At 42.5% G+C, this 18,982-nt stretch overlaps 4 protein-coding genes across 4 annotated transcripts; 2 read left to right on the forward strand and 2 right to left on the reverse strand.

Annotated features, from left to right (window-relative positions):
* Nucleotides 1-3: 3 nt before the first annotated feature.
* Nucleotides 4-3,683, forward strand: GCK72_023174 (uncharacterized protein; the record flags this gene model as incomplete). Its single annotated transcript, XM_053735269.1, has 7 exons — nucleotides 4-126; nucleotides 195-340; nucleotides 386-573; nucleotides 2,262-2,510; nucleotides 2,563-2,732; nucleotides 3,212-3,313; nucleotides 3,552-3,683. 7 exons carry the CDS (start codon nucleotides 4-6, stop codon nucleotides 3,681-3,683), a joined length of 1,110 nt encoding a protein of 369 aa, XP_053578835.1.
* Nucleotides 3,684-4,308: 625 nt separating this feature from the next.
* On the reverse strand, nucleotides 4,309-12,364 carry GCK72_023175 (uncharacterized protein; the record flags this gene model as incomplete). The annotated part of the gene is made up of 19 exons (XM_053735270.1): nucleotides 4,309-4,401; nucleotides 4,457-4,920; nucleotides 4,976-5,767; nucleotides 5,816-6,047; nucleotides 6,099-6,467; nucleotides 6,519-6,964; nucleotides 7,021-7,693; nucleotides 7,741-8,602; nucleotides 8,653-8,924; nucleotides 8,983-9,147; nucleotides 9,198-9,314; nucleotides 9,823-9,930; nucleotides 10,037-10,114; nucleotides 10,165-10,340; nucleotides 10,846-11,034; nucleotides 11,328-11,427; nucleotides 11,851-11,913; nucleotides 12,083-12,137; nucleotides 12,342-12,364. The coding sequence occupies 19 exons, from the start codon at nucleotides 12,362-12,364 to the stop codon at nucleotides 4,309-4,311; spliced, it is 5,277 nt and encodes a 1,758-aa protein (XP_053578836.1).
* A 4,092-nt stretch (nucleotides 12,365-16,456) lies between these two features.
* GCK72_023176 (uncharacterized protein) lies at nucleotides 16,457-17,896 on the forward strand (the record flags this gene model as incomplete). The annotated part of the gene is made up of 3 exons (XM_053735271.1): nucleotides 16,457-16,516; nucleotides 16,560-16,887; nucleotides 17,784-17,896. The coding sequence occupies 3 exons, from the start codon at nucleotides 16,457-16,459 to the stop codon at nucleotides 17,894-17,896; spliced, it is 501 nt and encodes a 166-aa protein (XP_053578837.1).
* Nucleotides 17,897-18,102: 206 nt separating this feature from the next.
* Nucleotides 18,103-18,470, reverse strand: GCK72_023177 (uncharacterized protein; the record flags this gene model as incomplete). Its single annotated transcript, XM_053735272.1, has 3 exons — nucleotides 18,103-18,160; nucleotides 18,217-18,328; nucleotides 18,383-18,470. 3 exons carry the CDS (start codon nucleotides 18,468-18,470, stop codon nucleotides 18,103-18,105), a joined length of 258 nt encoding a protein of 85 aa, XP_053578838.1.
* Between the last annotated feature and the right edge of the window lie 512 nt (nucleotides 18,471-18,982).

Genomic DNA, 18,982 nt, shown 5'->3' on the forward strand with positions numbered 1-18,982 from the left:
CCAATGCTCTTAACTTCATCACCGCCGATGTCTCCACCTGTGCCGCTTGAGGAAAACCCAGCTAAACCCAGTCAAGCTTTTGTTCGATTCCTCATGGTCTTTTTGATTATTCTTATGGGGTCACAGGTCAGTTTTTGTTTGAAATTTGAATTAAGTTGAGTTAGTGCTATGAAAATCAATAATTCATATTTCAGTACACATATGGGGTTTTCGTTCATTCCGCCTTTCTCAGCATGCAGTTTGCTGGTTCAGCTCTTCTGTTTCTCAGTGCTGCTGAGAGTTATTGGTGGATTGTCTTCGCTAAAAAATCAAATCATCAAGGAATCCGTCTTCTTTCGCGGTATGTTCTGGACTAATCTTTTAGTGTAACTGTGATTTGTTGCAGAACGGCTGGAACCATCTTCTACATTGCTTGCTTGTTCCTGAACTTGACTCATTGTTTAGAAGACATAAGCGATATCAACGATTCTGGACATACTGAACATTCAAATGAGACAACAGAAGCATTGACAGACAGTGCAGGGACTATCGGAGCATTGTTTGAGGAAGCAGGTCATGGACATGGAATTAATTGTAAGCGTTTATTATGCTTTTGTGGAACAGTAGTTAGAGACATAGTAGTCAGTTTCATAAACTAAAACGCGAAGATGAAGACATATTACATGGGAATGACCCGGAGTGTCCCACCTGGAATCTTTCCATATTTTGTACATAAGTAGTGTCTGGCGTAACTAAGAAAAATCCAAAATTATAGCGGCGCTCTCTGAGGTTTCGGAGAGTTGCACAACTTTTTTGGAAATTTTTGAAAATTTCGATGACTCCACTTTGAGATCTCGTAACTTATTGAGTTTTTAAGCTACCGTAATGGCTTTAGACTCATTCGATAGGTAATGACACTGACTTCAAAATTATCTCTTTGAGCTATTGACAAAACACATAACCTGCTGAGCTGTAGTTGAAAGTGTGAAAAAGTTGTCAGTGTGAGGTTTCGAAAAATGTCAAATTTCGACAATCGGGGAAATGGGGACTACCACCTGCGTACTCCTCAGTCTGAGTTATGTCTGTATACGTGCCCAAATATAGGTCGAGCCTTTGAGTTACGAGAGTTATTTCAGTTTCTTTGAAAATTTTGAGCTTTTCCATGTATCCCTATACGTTCTGTGGTCCAAAATTGGCACCCGTTTATATTGAAGCTCCAGCACCAAAAACATCATTTATGGCAAGTTAACGCAAAATTTTGTGCTATAGCCTCGTTTTCGTTATTTTTGCCATTTCTCTGATTATTTGATGAAAACTGAACGTATAGGGATACGTGGAAAAGCTGAAAATTTTCCGAAAAACTGAAATAACTCTCGTAACTCAAAGGCTCGACCTATATTTGAACACGTATACAGACATAGCTCAGAGTAAGAAGTACGCAGGTGGTAGTCCCCAGTTCCCCGATTGTCGAAATTTGACATTTTTCGAAACCTCACACTGACAACTTTTTCACACTTTCAACTACAGCTCAACAGGTTATGTGTTTTGTCGATAGCTCTTGAAGAAGTTTTTGAAGTCAGTGTCATTACCTATCGAATGAGCCTAAAATTATTACGGTAGCTTAAAAACTCAATAAGTTACGAGATCTCAAAGTGGAGTCATCGAAATTTTCAAAAATTTGCAAAAAAGTTGTGTAACTCTCCGAAACCTCAGAGAGCGCCGCTATAATTTTGGATTTTTCTTAGTTACGCCAGACACTACTTATGTACAAAATATGGGAAGATTCCAGGTGGGACACTCCGGGTCATTCCCATGTTAGTGTCAAAGAGCGAAAAAACTATTCACTGCGACAAAACATTTTTTTACTAGTTGAGATTGTACACGATAACTTGTTACTGTGATGATGCATTTATAGCAGATAAGTGACACTGCACAGTTTCAATTATAGACGCCAAACGGCGAGGTAGCAGAATTGCCGTTTCCTGTATTCTTAAGAAAAATACCACTTTGTAAACAATGATTCAACTTCTGCAATTGGTGTATCTTAAATGCTGGAACTTGGCAACTAGTGTTACCGAGGTTGTACTCTGCAAAGTGTGCTGTTGTCAGCGCATTCATCCCAAAAAAGCGAAAAAAGAGCAAAACTACCTAGTACAGCGCAGTTCGCTTATCCATAACATGATCTCAAGTTAGTTTCTGATTCAAATTGCGTAATTGATTTAGCATTATCTAATTAGTATTCCCCCGGAGTTGTAATGAACTTTTGATCATCTGTATTTCAGCTCTCATCCTATGCGGCTCCGTTGTCGACCTTGCCATCAAAACAGCTTTCGCCTTTTCCTACAACTCTTTGTCAATTCACTTCTTCGGAAATTTCTTCGTCATGGTCTCCCCACCACTTTTAACACTTGCCGTTTACGCTCATCAGCTTCGTGAAGTGGATCTCTTCGGTGACTGGCTAGAAGATCATTTGGAACCAAGTGCTACTATAGTCCTGACTGTTATGTGCATCTCAATTTCTTTTTGGTCATGTGAGTTCTTATGATTGATCTCTCCATTCTCATAAACTTCTTTGTTTTTCAGTGAGTAAAAAAAAACAATTTTTGCTGGCTGAGGGACCAAAGAATTTTGAGATCGACAAAATAAGCAAAGCAGTGAAGTCGAAAAATGACCGTTTGGAGAAAGTGGACCACGTGCATGCCAGTTGTGAGTGGCCAGAAGGATTTACGGTGTCACTCAAGGCATACATCAAGGTAATTGTTACTCAGATAATAGGACAAAAATTTAGTGTTGTGCCATTATAGTGATTTCCGAAAATAACTATTTAGTTTCCGTGTTAATGTTTGGAAAGTTGAAAAATTTGCATTTTCCGAGGTTGATGTGTAATAGGATAATGTGATGCTTATCCTATTACACCTGTTTTTTTCTGAATCAGTCATAGCTAGATGTAGTCCGAACTCAAGTCAGGAACACTTTTCAAATTATGAGGACATCAGGCCATTCACTTGATAACAGTTTATGCCCATTTTGAGTGACACAGAAGGGTTGAAATGAACTTGGGACTTTTATCAATTATCAGTTATTGGCCATCAATTTTCTCTTGATCAATTTTTTCCCAGTAGTACGATAAGGCATATAGTTTGAACATTGTTCTAGGAAATCATTCACGTGAACCTTTTCTCAAAACTTCGGTTCCACCAAGCTAATCATATTCTAAAATTTTCTTTTTCAGGTGGAAAAAAGCAAAAAAGACTGGGTCTCCCGTGCCGCCGACGACTATTCCCAGCTGAAGAGTCTCCTCCATCAAGAAATCAAATCGCAAGGCGCCAAAGAAGTGAGTTTCAAAACAGGTGGTCTTTTCGAAGAAGATGGGTCATTTTGTGTAGATGAATAAGTGCAGTGCGGAGAAGAAGAGATGAAGCCAAATTGCTGTCTTGGTTGATAGATTAGCAGGCGGCTTTCCGATTCGAATGCTCTAGCGGGTAGTGTAAAAATATTTGTGATGAATTGAAATTGTGTTGCGAGATGTGAGATGGGAGATGAAGATTTTAATATCTTTAAATTTGTTGCAGGTCATCGTCGAGCCGGTGTTTGTTGATCAACGTGAAATGACCGACTTCGTCGATCCCATCTGTATTTCTCCCAGCTGCCATAACGAGAATGTTGGTTGCTGCACCATTCCGAAGCCAGTCGGAGAAGCTTAAAAGTAGTAGTATAACCATTTTTTCAAACACAATATGTACTTTTTACACTTTTCTTTGGTAAAAGCTTTCTCCACACCATGTCAAATAGGGGTGTTCCCTTCATTCCGAGCTACTTTATGTGCAATCACTTATTTTCTCTTTTGTCTCCAAATTATCCCGTCCCCTTCGAATTTTTAAAACACAATCGGTGATCCAAACTGTTTTAGTGATACTTTCTCCTCCTGCATTTATATGTACTTGTTTTAAAAGACCTCTCGATTTGAAAATGAATTTTATTGGGTTTTTGTACGTTTTAAAAAAGCGAACATTGTCAAATATATTATGGTTTTACAAAAAAAAGAAAACAAGGTGGAGATTATAAGCTGGTAGGGGGCAGTTTTGCATTTTGGGATTTCGATGAAAAGTCCTTAAAAAATGTTTACATCACAAAGATGGGGATGGCAGGAGAATAGAAAGATTAGATGTCATTCTAGACAATGTTTAAAAAACTGAAAATAAAAAAGGGAAAACAAAAAAAATTGCGTTTAGAAAAAGTGTGAAAGCAAGTATTGGCAAATTTATGATCGTGGTTATATATTTATTAGAAATTGGAACATTTTGATGTCTAAGTAAAGTGAGTAGGCACTTAATGACGTCCGTCGGTCGATTTGACGCAAACTTGGCATCTTGAGACACGGGTACGGAGGTTTCCTGATTTGAGTGTTTGACTCTCCGGTACCTGTAAGGAAAATGATTACAATTTTTATGTTAGCTCGAAGAAAATAGTAAATTACCTTGAACTCAGAGTCATTGTCAATGGTAGTGAGCCAGAATGAGAACTTGTTGGCGAAATAGTGGCAAGATCCGCGAGCACCGTTACACTCGATGAATGGAGTGGCACGGAAGTCTTCTAAGCAGGATCCTGGAGAAGAGAGAGATTGACCACCTCCCTCTGCTCCGGCTCCGGTGTGCATGGCGAATGAATATCCGATCCACAAGCTGCTCCATCCTGCAGGGCAGTTTGGAATTTGGATTGTTTGAGAGTGGACGGCGATGACGTTGGCTGGGGCTTCGCAGACGGCGCAACGAGAAATGTATGGCTCGATTTCATGCTCGTTGACTGGCATCATTGGGATAGAAGCAGAGGTAGAGAGCCAGTACGATTTGTCATTTCTGGATGCGTAGTTGCAGACGTTATTGAAGTCGCAGAACAAGAATGGCATGGTGGAGAATCTTTGGAGGCAGGATCCAGCGTGTCCTGAAATTCAAAAGTAAGACAAATAGTTACAGCAGATAACAGATAGTGAACTTACCGAGGTCTTGGTTATGGGATTTCTCGTTTCCTTCAATGTACAACAAGGAATATCCGTCCCAAAGCTTGGTTTGACCCTCAGGACATCTTGGCACCTCGGTGGTTTGAGAGTGCTTGACAAGAACGAATCCGTCTCTGTAGGCTGGTCCGGCGGCTCCTGGGGCTCCTGGGAGACCTGGGGCTCCTGGTCCTCCTGGTTGTCCGTCAAGTCCTGGGAATCCTGGAAGTCCTCCCATTCCCTTTTCTCCAGAAAGTCCTGGCGCTCCTGGGTATCCGTCGTTTCCGCGTTGTCCTGGGAGTCCTGGTGGTCCGTCATTTCCTGGTGGTCCATCGAGTCCCGGCATTCCCTTTTCTCCGCGGAGTCCTGGAACTCCTGGGAGACCTGGAAGTCCCTTCTCTCCTGGCTCGACAAGGTTTTGTGGTCCTGGTGGTCCAGGTGGTCCTTGTGGTCCGTCAGCTCCTGGGAGTCCGTCTCTTCCTGGAAGACCTGGAAGACCTCCGTCTCCCTTCTCTCCAGCGTATCCTGGAACTCCTGGCGATCCTGGGAATCCTGGCTCTCCCTTGGCTCCAGGGAAACCTGGAAGGCCTCCTTCTCCCTTGATTCCTGGAAGTCCCGGGAATCCTGGTTGTCCTGGCAAGCCGGCTCCTCCGAGTTCTCCCTTGAGTCCCGGAATTCCTGGTTGTCCGTCTCTTCCTGGCACGCCTGGAAGACCATCCTCTCCACGTTTTCCTGGAATTCCGTTGCTTCCTGGATCTCCCTTGGCTCCTGGGAATCCTGGCAGACCGGCGTCTCCTGAAAATAATTTAATAAGAACTGTAAATGGGGCCTATGTATAATCACCTTTAAGTCCTGGTGCTCCTGGAAGTCCGTTAAGTCCAGAGTCTCCCTTTTGTCCTGGAAGTCCTGGGAATCCATCCTTTCCTTGAAGACCAGGTGCTCCTGGTGGTCCAACTGGTCCTGGAATCGATTGTCCTGGTTGTCCTGGCAGTCCTGGGAGTCCAGATTGTCCCTTCTCTCCGGAAAGTCCTGGGAGTCCTTCTTGTCCTGGTTGTCCTGGGTATCCAGATTCTCCCTGAAATAAAAAAATATTTGAACTTAATCTTTATCAAACAAAGTGTATTACCTTCAATCCTGGGATTCCTGGAAGTCCGTCTTGTCCTGGGTATCCTGGGGATCCCTTGAGTCCTGGGAATCCTGGAGTTCCGGCGAATCCTTTCTCTCCTCCGAGTCCTGGAAGTCCTGGTTGTCCTGGATATCCGTTCTCTCCCTTTTGTCCTGGGAATCCGTCCATTCCGCGATCTCCTGGAATTCCTGGGAGGCCTGATTGTCCCTTGTCTCCACGAATTCCTGGCACTCCTGGTTGTCCGTCAAGTCCTGGTCCTCCTGGGAGTCCTGGCTGTCCAGCTGTTCCGAGATCTCCCTTCATTCCTGGCACTCCTGGGAGTCCATCACGTCCTGGAAGTCCGTCTTGTCCTGGATATCCAGCTTCTCCCTGAAATAAATGGGTATTTGAACTGAATCTTATTCAAACGAAATGTATTACCTTCAATCCTGGGAATCCTGGAAGTCCATCTTGTCCTGGTGATCCTGGTGCTCCTTGACGTCCAGATTTTCCTGGGATTCCTGGAAGTCCCTTCTCTCCAGCGTTTCCTGGTTGTCCATATCCTGGAAGTCCAGCCTCTCCCTTGAATCCTGGCACTCCTGGGAGTCCGGATGGTCCGGCTGGTCCACGGAGACCTGGTTGTCCTGGAAGACCGGCTTCTCCCTTTTGTCCATCTCTAGCAGCTGGTCCGGCTTCTCCCTTCTCTCCCGGAAGTCCGTTGAATCCGCGGTCTCCCTTCATTCCTGGTACTCCGGAGAGTCCGTCACGTCCCGGCAATCCGGGCAGACCACCGTTACCCTTCATTCCAGGGTTTCCTGGCATTCCTGGAACTCCTGGCTCTCCCTTTGGTCCGTTAAGTCCTGGCAGTCCTGGGATTCCGGAGTCTCCTGAAATTTGATATAATGATTATTGAGCTCAGCATGACTTTTTATATTTAACTTACCCTTGAATCCTGGCACTCCTGGAATTCCGGCGTTACCCTTCATTCCTGGGTATCCTGGTGATCCCGGCAGTCCTGGTGGTCCAGAAAGTCCTGGTGCGCCAGAGTCTCCTTTCAATCCTGTAACTCCTGGGAGTCCTGGAAGTCCATCTTCTCCCTTTTGTCCTGGAACTCCTGGGAGTCCATCTTGTCCTGGGAATCCTGGGGATCCTTCACGTCCTGGAACTCCTGGGAGTCCAGCGTCTCCCTTCTCTCCTGGATATCCTGGTTGTCCTGATAATCCCGGAAGTCCGTTCTCTCCCTTGAGTCCTGGTGCTCCTGGGAATCCACGTTGTCCTTCAAGTCCTGGTGCTCCTGGGAGTCCTGGAAGACCGGCGTCTCCTTTGAGTCCTGGGAAGCCTGGGGCTCCTGGTTGTCCTGGTACTCCGACTCCTGGCTCTCCCTTTTGTCCGGAAAGACCTGGAAGTCCTGCATTTCCGACTTCTCCCTTTGGTCCTGGGACTCCTGGAAGTCCTGGTACTCCGCCAAATCCTTTCTCTCCTGGCACTCCAGCGTGTCCTGGGAGTCCTGGTGGTCCTGGAAGTCCGGAATCTCCCTTCATTCCTGGCAATCCCGGGAATCCTGGTTGTCCGACTTCTCCTGGTCTTCCTGGGTATCCGGATTCTCCCTTGGTTCCCTGAAATAAGAAATCATATTTTTGATTTAAGTAAAGTGGTTTCTTACTGGAAGTCCTGGAAGTCCTGGCTGGCCTGGTGGAGCTGGGTTCACTTGGTTTTCTGGTGCTGGCTCTCCTGGCATTCCTTGGAGACCTGGTGTTCCTGGGAGACCTGGGAGTCCGGAGTCTCCCTTTGTTCCGGGCAATCCTGGTTGTCCTGGTTGTCCGTATCCGGCTTCTCCCTTGTTTCCTGGCAGTCCTGGGAGTCCATCTTGTCCTGGCTTTCCAGAAAGACCTGGAAGACCAGCGTCTCCCTTCTCTCCTGGATATCCTGGTTGTCCGGCTGGTCCGACTGGTCCTGGAGCTCCTGGGAGTCCGTCATTTCCTGGTTGTCCTGGATATCCGTTCTCTCCCTTCAATCCTGGATATCCTGGTGGTCCTGGGCGAAGAACGAGTTGAGTTGGTTCTCCCTTTTGTCCTGGAAGTCCTGGGAATCCGTCTTGTCCTGGTGGTCCTGGAGATCCTGGACGTCCGGCTGGTCCTGGAAGACCATCATCTCCAGCGTCTCCGACTGGTCCTGGCATTCCTGGGAGTCCACGGTCTCCTTGTGGTCCTGGCTGTCCTGGGTATCCGGACAATCCCTTCTCTCCCTTTGTTCCTGGAGCGCAGGCTGAGCAAGTGCCTCCTCTGTCTCCCTTGGACCCCGGTGCTCCTGGAAGTCCGTTGATTCCATCACGTCCGTCGTATCCCTTTGGTCCTGGAGCTCCACGTGGTCCTGGAGATCCTGGCAATCCGTTGAGAGAGTCTCCTGGTGGTCCTCTGACTCCCGGCAATCCATTTTCTCCCTTGCGTCCCGGTGCTCCATCAAGTCCTGGCTTTCCGTCTTTTCCTGGGAGTCCTGGGATACTCTGTCCTGGGGTTCCACGGTATCTGAAATCAAATTGCGTTCCCATCAGTTACATGTTCTAATTTCGTCTTACCCTGGCTCTCCCTTTGGTCCTGAGAGACCTGGAACTCCTGGTGGTCCAGAAACTCCTGGTGATCCTGGAGTACCACTGTCTCCCTTATCTCCTTTTGGTCCTGGAAGTCCTTCGTTTCCTGGGTATCCTGGTTGACCTTGTCCTCCTGGGTTTCCAATTGGTCCGGCTGGTCCTGGGCCTCCTGGGAAGCCATCAGTTCCTGGTGGTCCTGGATTTCCAGGGCGTCCTGGCAATCCTGGTGGTCCTGGAGCTCCGTCATTGAAGGTACCACCCTGAAAATATGACAGTTAGTAAATTAGATTACTATTTTAGTATTTTTGGTGTGCTCACTCCTGGTGGTCCTGGTGGTCCAGAGCTACCCTTTGGTCCGTCTCTTCCTGGGTATCCGGCTTCTCCCTTTTGTCCTGGAGTTCCTGGGATTCCACCGAGTCCGTCAAGACCGCGGTCTCCCTTGAATCCTGGTGGTCCGGCGTTTCCTGGACGTCCTTCCTTTCCCTAAATAGCAATCAATATAAGTGAGAAGTCCGCAGTGGCAGGATTCTTACTCTTGGTCCAGCTGGTCCAGACAATCCTTTCTCTCCCTTCATTCCTGGGAGTCCTGGTTGTCCTGGGAGTCCTCCATTTCCTGGGTATCCTCGTTGTCCTCCCTCTCCTGGTTCTCCCTGTAATAGAAGAGCGATTAGAAACATAGGGAAGATATTAGAAGTGGAGAAAATCACACACCAAACAACTATGCAGTTATTTGCTACTAAAGGAAAAGAAAATGAAAAATGTAAGTTCAAAAATTTCTGCTTGTAGAAGTAGAAAGCAGCGATAGAGAGAGTGTTTTAATAGAAACTATTCTAATCTATAGGGATAACATGCAATAGAAGCGTAAAAGGCAAGAAAGAGTAGAAGTAATTCCAAAAAAAGGTTTTTCATTTCGAAACTGAGGCATAAAACTGTTAAGGTTAGCTGGAAATAAGGCGGGTAAAGAAAATGTTGGTTGAAATCGTTCAGTTAGCCTGATACATCTATATTATTCTTGCCTTCTCTCCCTTCTCTCCTAGGTCTCCCTTAGGACCGATAATGGTTCCCTTGGACATAGTGGAGGCAATTGGGCCTGGCGGACCGGCCGGTCCCATACCACCAATGTCTCCCTAAAAATTGAAAAAAATTAATAAACAGTACCTTGTCTCCTTTATCTCCGGAGTTTCCGCGCGGTCCGACAATTGAGCCGGATCCAGTGAACTCACGTGGTCCTGGTGGACCTGGTGGACCGACAGAACCTAGATCTCCCTAGAATTTTGAAAATACAATAATTGAAAAATTCAGATCAGAGATATAGTGATATGAAACGCGTTCCTGAAAACTAGAGTTATCCCAAAAAGCCCCATATTCTCACAGGATCTCCCTTTGGTCCGATGCTTCCGATTCCTGGGTTTCCTGGTGGTCCAGCCTCTCCTGGTGGTCCTCTTGGTCCCTATAACATTCAAATATTCGGATTCAGTATCTCAGAAGTCATCTTCTTACAGCATCTCCAGTGTCTCCTCGATCTCCCTTTTCTCCTGGATATCCATCACGTCCGGATGGTCCTGGCAATCCTGGCATTCCTGGCATACCACCGTCTCCTTTCTCTCCTGGAGCTCCGGCGTATCCAATAGCTGGCTCTCCTTTCAATCCATCCATTCCTGGTGGTCCGGGGAATCCTGAACACTATCTTTTGCATTTCGTAAGTTAGTCATTCTGTTTTTGCTCCAAAACTTTTTCTAGTTATTTTTATATCCTCGCCTTCGCACAAAAGAGATAAAATTCGTTGAAATCAGCAAGATGGGCAACAACTGTCAGTGTAAACTGAGATGCCCAGAAAATAAATGTGTGTTTGTGATGCCGGGGTTTTTTTAACCAACAAAAGTTTTTTGCTCAAGCGCCTTGGCTGATTGACCGCAACGCGAAATCAGATGCCAAACTTTTTTTTCTCACGACAGCTGTCGTTAGTACTGATGAGCAAGACTTTAACCTTTCTCTTAGCGCAAGTGTATAGACATTTATTTAAAGATTTTCTATATTACGGATTTGCAACATTTTCAATAGATTTTTTATACTCTCTTTCTATCTCTACGTAAGCATTAGAATGTATTATTCGGTTACTATATTCCAATTAACAGTTTCATTCAGAAGAGACACCCCTATATGGACATGTATCCAACTGACCTGGCATTCCTGGTGGTCCTGGCCGTCCTGGAATTCCTGGAGCTCCGTCAGTTCCGTTACAACCATCCCATCCAGGTGCTCCTGGTGGTCCTGGCTCTCCTGGTCGTCCGTTTCCACCATCGTTTCCTGGGAATCCAGGTACTCCGACGGCTCCACGATCTCCCTTTATTCCGTTTGGTCCGGGTGGTCCTGAAAAAGATGACTCATCATGCCTGTTTTACAACAATCATTTCTATTGGTTGCGGGAGCCCACTCAATTATTCTATAGCTGGAGAAGTAGATGAGGGAAAAGAAGAAGAAGATAGGCAGTGACCTGGCTCGGGCTTTGAAGATGATTAAAGATTTGATTGAGTGTTTGAGATGTGCAAGGAGAAGAAAGATAGATTGAGATGACAGAATGATTGAAGAGTTTCACCTTTTCGTCGTGAAAGAAAGTGAAACAAAAAAACAAACAACTGTGACTTAATTGTACTTTTACTCACCTTGAGCTCCTTTTTGTCCTTTTGGTCCGGAAAGTCCTTCTGGTCCAGGGAATCCACGGATTCCTTGGGTTCCAGGTGGTCCTTGTGGTCCTGGTGCTCCCTAAAACCAAACGTTTTTCATTTCATCATTTCATGAACTGAACCCAGCTGCGCGTTTCATGCGAAATTGTTAGTTTTATTATACTATCGATATGTGTTATTTCTACACACACTTGTTGTGTGACCCCCGTTGACCCTTTCCTCCCACGTCTGACGAGGTGCCACGATAGTTAGGGAAGATAGTGACAGCTGCGGGGCACATCTTTCGTTTCGCGATGCGCTAGAGTCCCCTCTTTCATCCAATGTTACAATCAGTATCGATGCTCAATCGATGAGCTTGGTGTTGGGAAGCAAAGATAACTAAGTTTTCTTACAAATATAGTTATTGCAAAAAACAGAACTATGGAGTAAACACGGAGCAGAGAAAGCACTGAACTAAGGGACGCATATCGAGACAAAGATCTACATTCTGTTATGCACTTACCATGGATCCTTTTTCACCAACACAGAAACATCCTCGGTTTGAGCAATCTCTGCAGGTTGCTTGCTGAAAAAGTTGGGTTTCGAAAAAGCCATAATTAGTATTCTACCTGTTTGATTCAAGTTTTTAGAACCAAACAATTCAAGCAAAAAAGTTTCAAATGTTTTCAGAACTTTTGAACTTTTGAATCAGAAACTAGAATTATGGGGGCACTGTAAAAACCGTTTGCACTCACCGATTGCACATAGCTCACAGCTAATAAGGCCAATATGGCCAGCCGCAACACGGGCCTGAAATAGCAAGAATAGGACGGGAGAAATTAGTTGAAAAGTGGTACTGTAATTTTCTGTTTTTTAAATGGAGTATGCTGATGAATTTGTTTTAGATTTCGTAATGTACGTTCTCCAAAAAATATGACAGAAAGCTTGAAACGGGGGATTTCCCAAAACTTGAAAAATACAGTACCGGGTCAAAAATGGGCATGGAAAACTTACCCGAAAGCCGGTCGTTGCTTCATGGTGGTAGGCAGCCGTTGGCTGTGAGAGCACCAGTAAGAAGAAAAGAATCAACTCTTAGTTAAGGGGCGGGGCGTCCAAGACGATCGAAAGAGAAGGAGGGGCCGCTGCTCCGTCCGTCTTCTTCTGAGGCACAGACGACAGCAGCACACGCTGTAATAGCAGAAATAGTAGAAAGGATGTGCTCATATTGAAGAGATCGAGAGAAGGGATGAAGTGGCAAGCAACCGAAGGGGGACAGACAGCCAACGCACGGATCCTCAGCGATGCGGAATCGACTGAACTTTAGAGAAAAAATGTGACACGGATTGTTACGAGGGACCGACCGCAACATGTGCATATGGTCACTAGATTAATCGAGAAGAAAAAGTTATATTGGAAAGAAATGAAAAATTGGAAATGAAGAGTGTGTACGCTTATGAATCATTTTGGATACTTTGAGAAATCGAAGAAAGCGGACTTTAGAAATAAGTAAAAGTGCAGTGTGAGACACAGATATTGTAGAGATAATAGATTTGGAAAAAAATGATTTGGAGAAGATGAGGAAATGAATCCAATAGTTGACAATACCGAGGTAGAGCACAGTACATTTCAACGGTCCAGAACAAAACCGACCACATCAAAACCCATCTCTCAACTACAGCACATTGCGATTTCGATTTGCTCTATCCATCCATCCGATGCGCAATTGTTGCTTTCCAACGATCTAAATCCATCTTCTCCTCCCTTTTCTCTTATCAATCTGTTGACCCTCCTTCCAAGAAAACTTTGATAAAGTGCACAGAGCTGTCAACTTCTGATTGACGATAACCGATGAGCATTTGAATCTTCCAACATTATGAAAATTGTATCTGAATGTGAGTATACACATACACCATTTGAAACAGATTAGGTTAAAATATCTTGATGTTCCCTCGAGTTGTGTTTTAGTGATCCAAAGAAAAAATCAACATAGCTGAAGAAGTGTGAAGTAGCATTTTTAAAGCGATTAGCGGAATAAAGACACTTTTCATCGGCGTATTCTTTTATTTCCCATGTCGTGGTTGTATAGGTAACCATTTCTGTTATAATAATACATTTGGCTCATCTTGCAACTCTTTTTTTTTAAATCTCTGCCAACTTTTTCTGCCTCTGGCCGCAAATCCATCCTCAACACACCGCATTACGGCTATCTTTCCTTGACCACGACAAAGTTTGTGATAGGAAGCGGCGCCTAGCGCCTCCTGACGCATCGGCAACATTGTGAGTATAAGAAAAACGTATTGAAGATAACTCATCGGACAAGGGGTCAAATTTTTTGCAGTTTCTCTTAGAATCGCACTTTAACAGCTGTCAGTATGTTTAAGGTGACACCGACTAGCACTCTTGGGCTCGAGGTCGCATCTCTTATATTTTCGTTTTATTTCTGTTTGAACACATGGAAAACATCTGGTTGGAAAAGGTTCATGTTAGTGGTTAACGAAGACGAGAGCGAATTCTGATGTCATCTCGACCGGAAAATGTTTAATGTTTTATTACATTTGGAACGACGAAAGTGCAACATTATATAGTATCAGTTCTGAAAACCGTATACACATCTTTTTACATTCCTTGTAGATGTTTGGCGTCTGGCGCAATGTGGTTGAAAATTGACAAAACGCTTCTTTTTCTGTTTCATAAACATTCTTCATCCACACTGATCGGAATTTGTATACACTTATTCACTGCCAAGGAACCCGGGGAAAGAAAGCATCAAGAAGATGGATCGCACATATGTGGTATTATAAAAACTGGGTAGAAAGGCAGAGTAGAAGATGATGAAGATGAGTCAAATTGTTTACAGGGAGGGGAATAAGTGTAAACAATGCCAGTCTTTTCTTGTCCTTTCGATTTCCACAAAGTGCACGAAGTTAAGAAAGCGTTTACAAGCAGTTGTTCCCTCACTCGGTGAGAGGGGATCGATCATCATAGGATTACTGAGAGCAAAACATAAAGAAACAATGAGGAAGAGTTTGACAAGTACATTATCATATGAAACTTCGAATTGGAGATATTCCGATTGCACTCAATGTTTTGAAAAACGGGAGTAATGTTGATTGAAAAACAGATCTTCTGGATATTTTTTCACAATAAAACGGAACATATTGTTGCTATCAGGAAACACTGATATCATTGTTTTCTTTGGTAAATTGGTAGCACTTGGTTTCAAATATACAGCTAGAATAGATATGATATCATAGACAGCTGCGTACTAAGCATCCATTATTTCCGCATTATGTGGGTTTCCAAATTTTGAAAATGTCAAATACAGATAAACCGAATCAACCATAATTATGACAGCAAGTGGTTTACTTGCATCTCCACGAACACTGTTTCTAAAATCAAGAGTAGAAATAACTTCAGAGTTTGTTAATCAAACTGTAACAGTTACCATGCGTACTCTACTATGCTGTGTAAAACCCAGAAGTTCTATCACGGAGCTCAATAATCTGACTACGATTTCTTTTTTATTTACAAAAACTGTGATTCCACGCCAAATGTAGACAAATCAGTTGGTATTTTGTTATTTTCCAGTTGAGCTCTTTTCGCATAATAGAGATTCAGATTTTGTTTTTTTTTTACTGTAACTGTTTCGAACCTTATTTGTTAACGACCACACTATTTTACTTGGTTTTAACTTGCAAAAAACCGTTGTTTTCATCACAATCACAACCTGTCAAATCTGAAGGTTATATTTCAACTTGACAAATTCAATAGTTCCTCTCATCTCTTATCTTTTTTTAATTTCATCTAAATCTTTCTATATCTTCACACTATCATTCTTCATCCCACTAACTTCTTTCCACTCCGGCAACATTTGTCCATTCATCCTGCTGCCAGCCTGGAGAGCCCATTCAAATCAGAGACACAGCCTCTGCTGAATTCTATAGGCATATAGATTGACGGTGTGCCCCGTAAGTATGAAGAAGATAGGGCAGCTGTTCGTCGCAATGACTCATCACTTCTCCTCTTCTTCTATGATTTGCCGTGAGCAAGAAAGAGGGAAAAGAGGGGACAGAAAAGACCCCCAGCCACCAAACATTGTAACATTTTCTCCTTCGCTTCTCCTCTCCCAACCGAAACGTTTCTGGAGGCTGTATATCTGATGATTTGCACGGCTGGCTCTCGAGAAGAGCAAGAAGACTTCAGTCGAGATCCAACTTTTCTCTTCATCCTAAAATTTCTTCTTTGAGGGATCTTCCAATGCTGCCGGCGAGGACAAACTCCGATTTTTATGTGTCTTTTTTCTGGCCCTACACAATATTTCTGAGGAACTCAAAGGATCAATCCCGGAGTCAAGCAAAGGAGGATCAAGAACCAAGACAGACAAAAAAAACTTTCTGAGAAAAAGTAATCCATTCCAATCAAATAGGGTTTTAGGAAAGGGCTTTTCTAGGAAAAGTGAACTAATGAAAAAGTGTGACGACCGAGAAGGGAGGAGGAACGTTTAATTGAAAAATCACACATACATCCGACACATACAGACAACAATTGTTTTTATGTTTCTCTTCTGGCTGGAAGAACAAGGTAAACGTCAAATGTCAGAGGTCCCAACGTCAGGAAAACAAACATTCCCGCCCACCTAGACTTTAATTAGTTTCAAAAAAGTAATATAAATACCAGACTTTTCTAGATTTGCATTTTTCTTTTTGAAATAGATGACTGTCCCAAATATAGTGAAACTTACATTTAGATAGAAAATCTTTTGTGTATTGGATTTGCGACTTTTCGTTTTTGCTAGCTCATCCATCGAAACCTTATCACGGTAGATAGTTTTAATTAGAGTAAGTTTTAAGTCGAAAGAATGAAAATGTTTCTGGTATTACTACTGTTTTGACATCTGTTTTGAAACTACACTCTCAATAAGTTGAAATTTCATTTTTGCGTATATTACCAATGCTTATTCCCCACAAGATTTTTTTCCAGTAATGAATTCCGAAAAAAAGTAATCAAATTCATTAAACGAAGTCACTATTCATCAACAATAGAAACTTTTGAATTAGTTTCGTACATTACTGCATCCGATTTTAATACCGTACCAAATTTTCAGTGGTCTGACTTGGGCAATAATCACAATGATAACAGCAATTATCATTCTTGCAGTTATTGGACTAACATCGTCATTAGAAGAAATGGTAAGAGTTATCTGTTTAGTGCGAAAATTCATAGAAAATTAAGACCCACGAAGAGAAGCGTATCGAAAACGCTCTTTTTGCAATGGTTGGTGAAGAACCACCTAATCAAGATGTCCCAATGGATCACAATGATCAAGCCCTACACGACTTGCTTCTAACAAGTGCTCGAGAAGTGAGTGTCGGTCATGATGGGGGCGGTGCAGCTGATGTTGGAAAGAATAAGGAACACAGTGTAGGAAACGATGCTCGTTTATGCCAGAACGATGATCCAACTAATAAAAGTCCGGGAGGTGTTATGGCGGAGATGTGGTTTCAGTCGGGATTTGAAAAAGTTGTACTTTCCAAGTTTTGGAATATCAATGATCAGTCAGGTGAGTTTCCGTTTAGGAATATTAGCAACATCTCACAAAATTATCCAAAAAGTTATTGTTGCAGAACTTGCAATAACTTGTTTCATCGTTTTTATTTTTGCCGTTCTTCATGAAGGAATAAAATGCTTTAGAACATACCTGTTGTTTGTAAGAAAAGCAAAGAGAAAAGAGTCGGTAAGTCGTGTAATTTTGCGAAAATTGATCTATTCCATTATTTTAAAGTTTCATCTTCCAACTGTCGTTACTGTAACCGATGGCAGAGCTTTGAAGGAAGATTTTACAGTGAGCTCCCCTTTAGTGGACAATCCGGTCATAACTACTACACGGCAAGATCAGAAAATTTATTCCGTGCAAACAGTGTTTTTTTCCAGACCTGGACCTTTTTCGTTCGTTGGAATTATTGTTGCATTGTTCCATACCGTTCAACTTTTTTTGTGGTATTGCTTGATACTCATCGTGACGAGTTACAATATTTGGCTTGGTTAGTTTGGAAATTTCAGAAATAGTCAACAATTTCTAAGAATTTCTGGCGTTGTTTCATGTCTTGTGAAATTCTTATCTATTTAAAAAGTAAAACAAATATTTCTGCATCCACCTAAGAAAGGAGTTTTTGATTAAAATAGGTTTCAATTAAAATTAGAACACCTGATGACTTTGAACAGCACAATTGAGCACAGTTATGAGGGCAACTGGTTTTACGGATTTAATTAGTTAAAAAGATGTCTGTTCAGGAAAATAATTTTTATTTTCTTACGGATATTTATCTTGACTTGGAACTGAAATTTAATAGTTTTTTGCTAGTGAGCTGAATTACGACGATAACATATGGTGATATCTGACAAAAACTTTCCCATTAAAATTTCACTGTGAATAGAACCAATTTTCAACAATTTCAGCATTTTCTGTAATTCTCGGATCAGCGTTTGGAAACTGGTTGTTCTCCGCATTTTGTAAAATCAAGTCGTCTAAAGAAGCTGATTTAATCACCTCCAACACTTGCCAGCATTAACAACATTTGTCTCGGAACATTCGATTTAACATCAAAATAACTTTATTCTTAAACCCCACACCACAACAAACTACAATACAAGCAACGATGTTATAAATTGAATCGGTTTTGCCACTTCAAAAAATGCTTGTATGGAAATTCGTGCCCGAATGCATCAGTTAAATGAATAAATTTTTTTGTTAACAAGTCGTGCAGACATCAGCAGTTCAAAGACGCTCAAAGAAGAAAAGACGTTGATTTGCTGGTTTATGGTGACGTTCATTTCTAAAAGAAGAAGACATGTCCTTAATTCTTTTGATCAGAAAACAAAACACTCTTACCTGATATAGTTAACAAGTCCGATGACACAACCAATTGCAGCGAAGATGAAGAAAATGACCAATGGTGAATAGATTTTGTCAAAGAAGCTGGTTTCAGCAATTTTTGCTTCTTCTTGAATGCACATATTGAAAGTATTTATTTCGAAAACATTAATACGATACTTACTTGCAATGCCCTCCTTCATTGTTTCCATAAAATGGATGTAAGATGGAGAATTGAGGAATTTTGGTTTGGGAATAATAAAGTGGTGCATTTTGCGACCAGTCCTAATGGAGTTTTTCAGTGTGACTGAGCTCATCAGAAGTCATTTGTTGATGCAATTAATGTGAAAGAAATTTGAGATTTTATAAACTGTTTTCGGAAAATGTAAACTATTTTCCCTCCAAAATCTGGCTGATACTCATGTGATGTGTTTGAAAAACGTTCTCGATTCAATCAATTTTATTATATCACAAGAAGAAATGATGGGGTGTTGTTTCAGGGTTGTGTGTGGGAGCACTCATTGGAGCATCTCTCCGTATACCGTAAGCAAATCAAAGTAAGGCCTCGGGATGGTAGGTGGGTAATGGGGATAATTGTGTCATAATAATAATAATCAAGCAAAAATAACTACTAGATAAAAACAAAGACCAATGCATAAAAACTACAATGGGAGGGATAAGGATTGCGAATAAATTATAAAATAAGCTACCAGATTGAAATGGACCACACTTCCTTAAAAAAATACCTGTCGGTCTTTTTCAGAGAAGAATTAGAACGAAAACT

Source organism: Caenorhabditis remanei, chromosome X (assembly GCF_010183535.1).
Source record: "Caenorhabditis remanei strain PX506 chromosome X, whole genome shotgun sequence".
NCBI classification, from domain to species: Eukaryota; Metazoa; Nematoda; class Chromadorea; order Rhabditida; family Rhabditidae; genus Caenorhabditis; species Caenorhabditis remanei.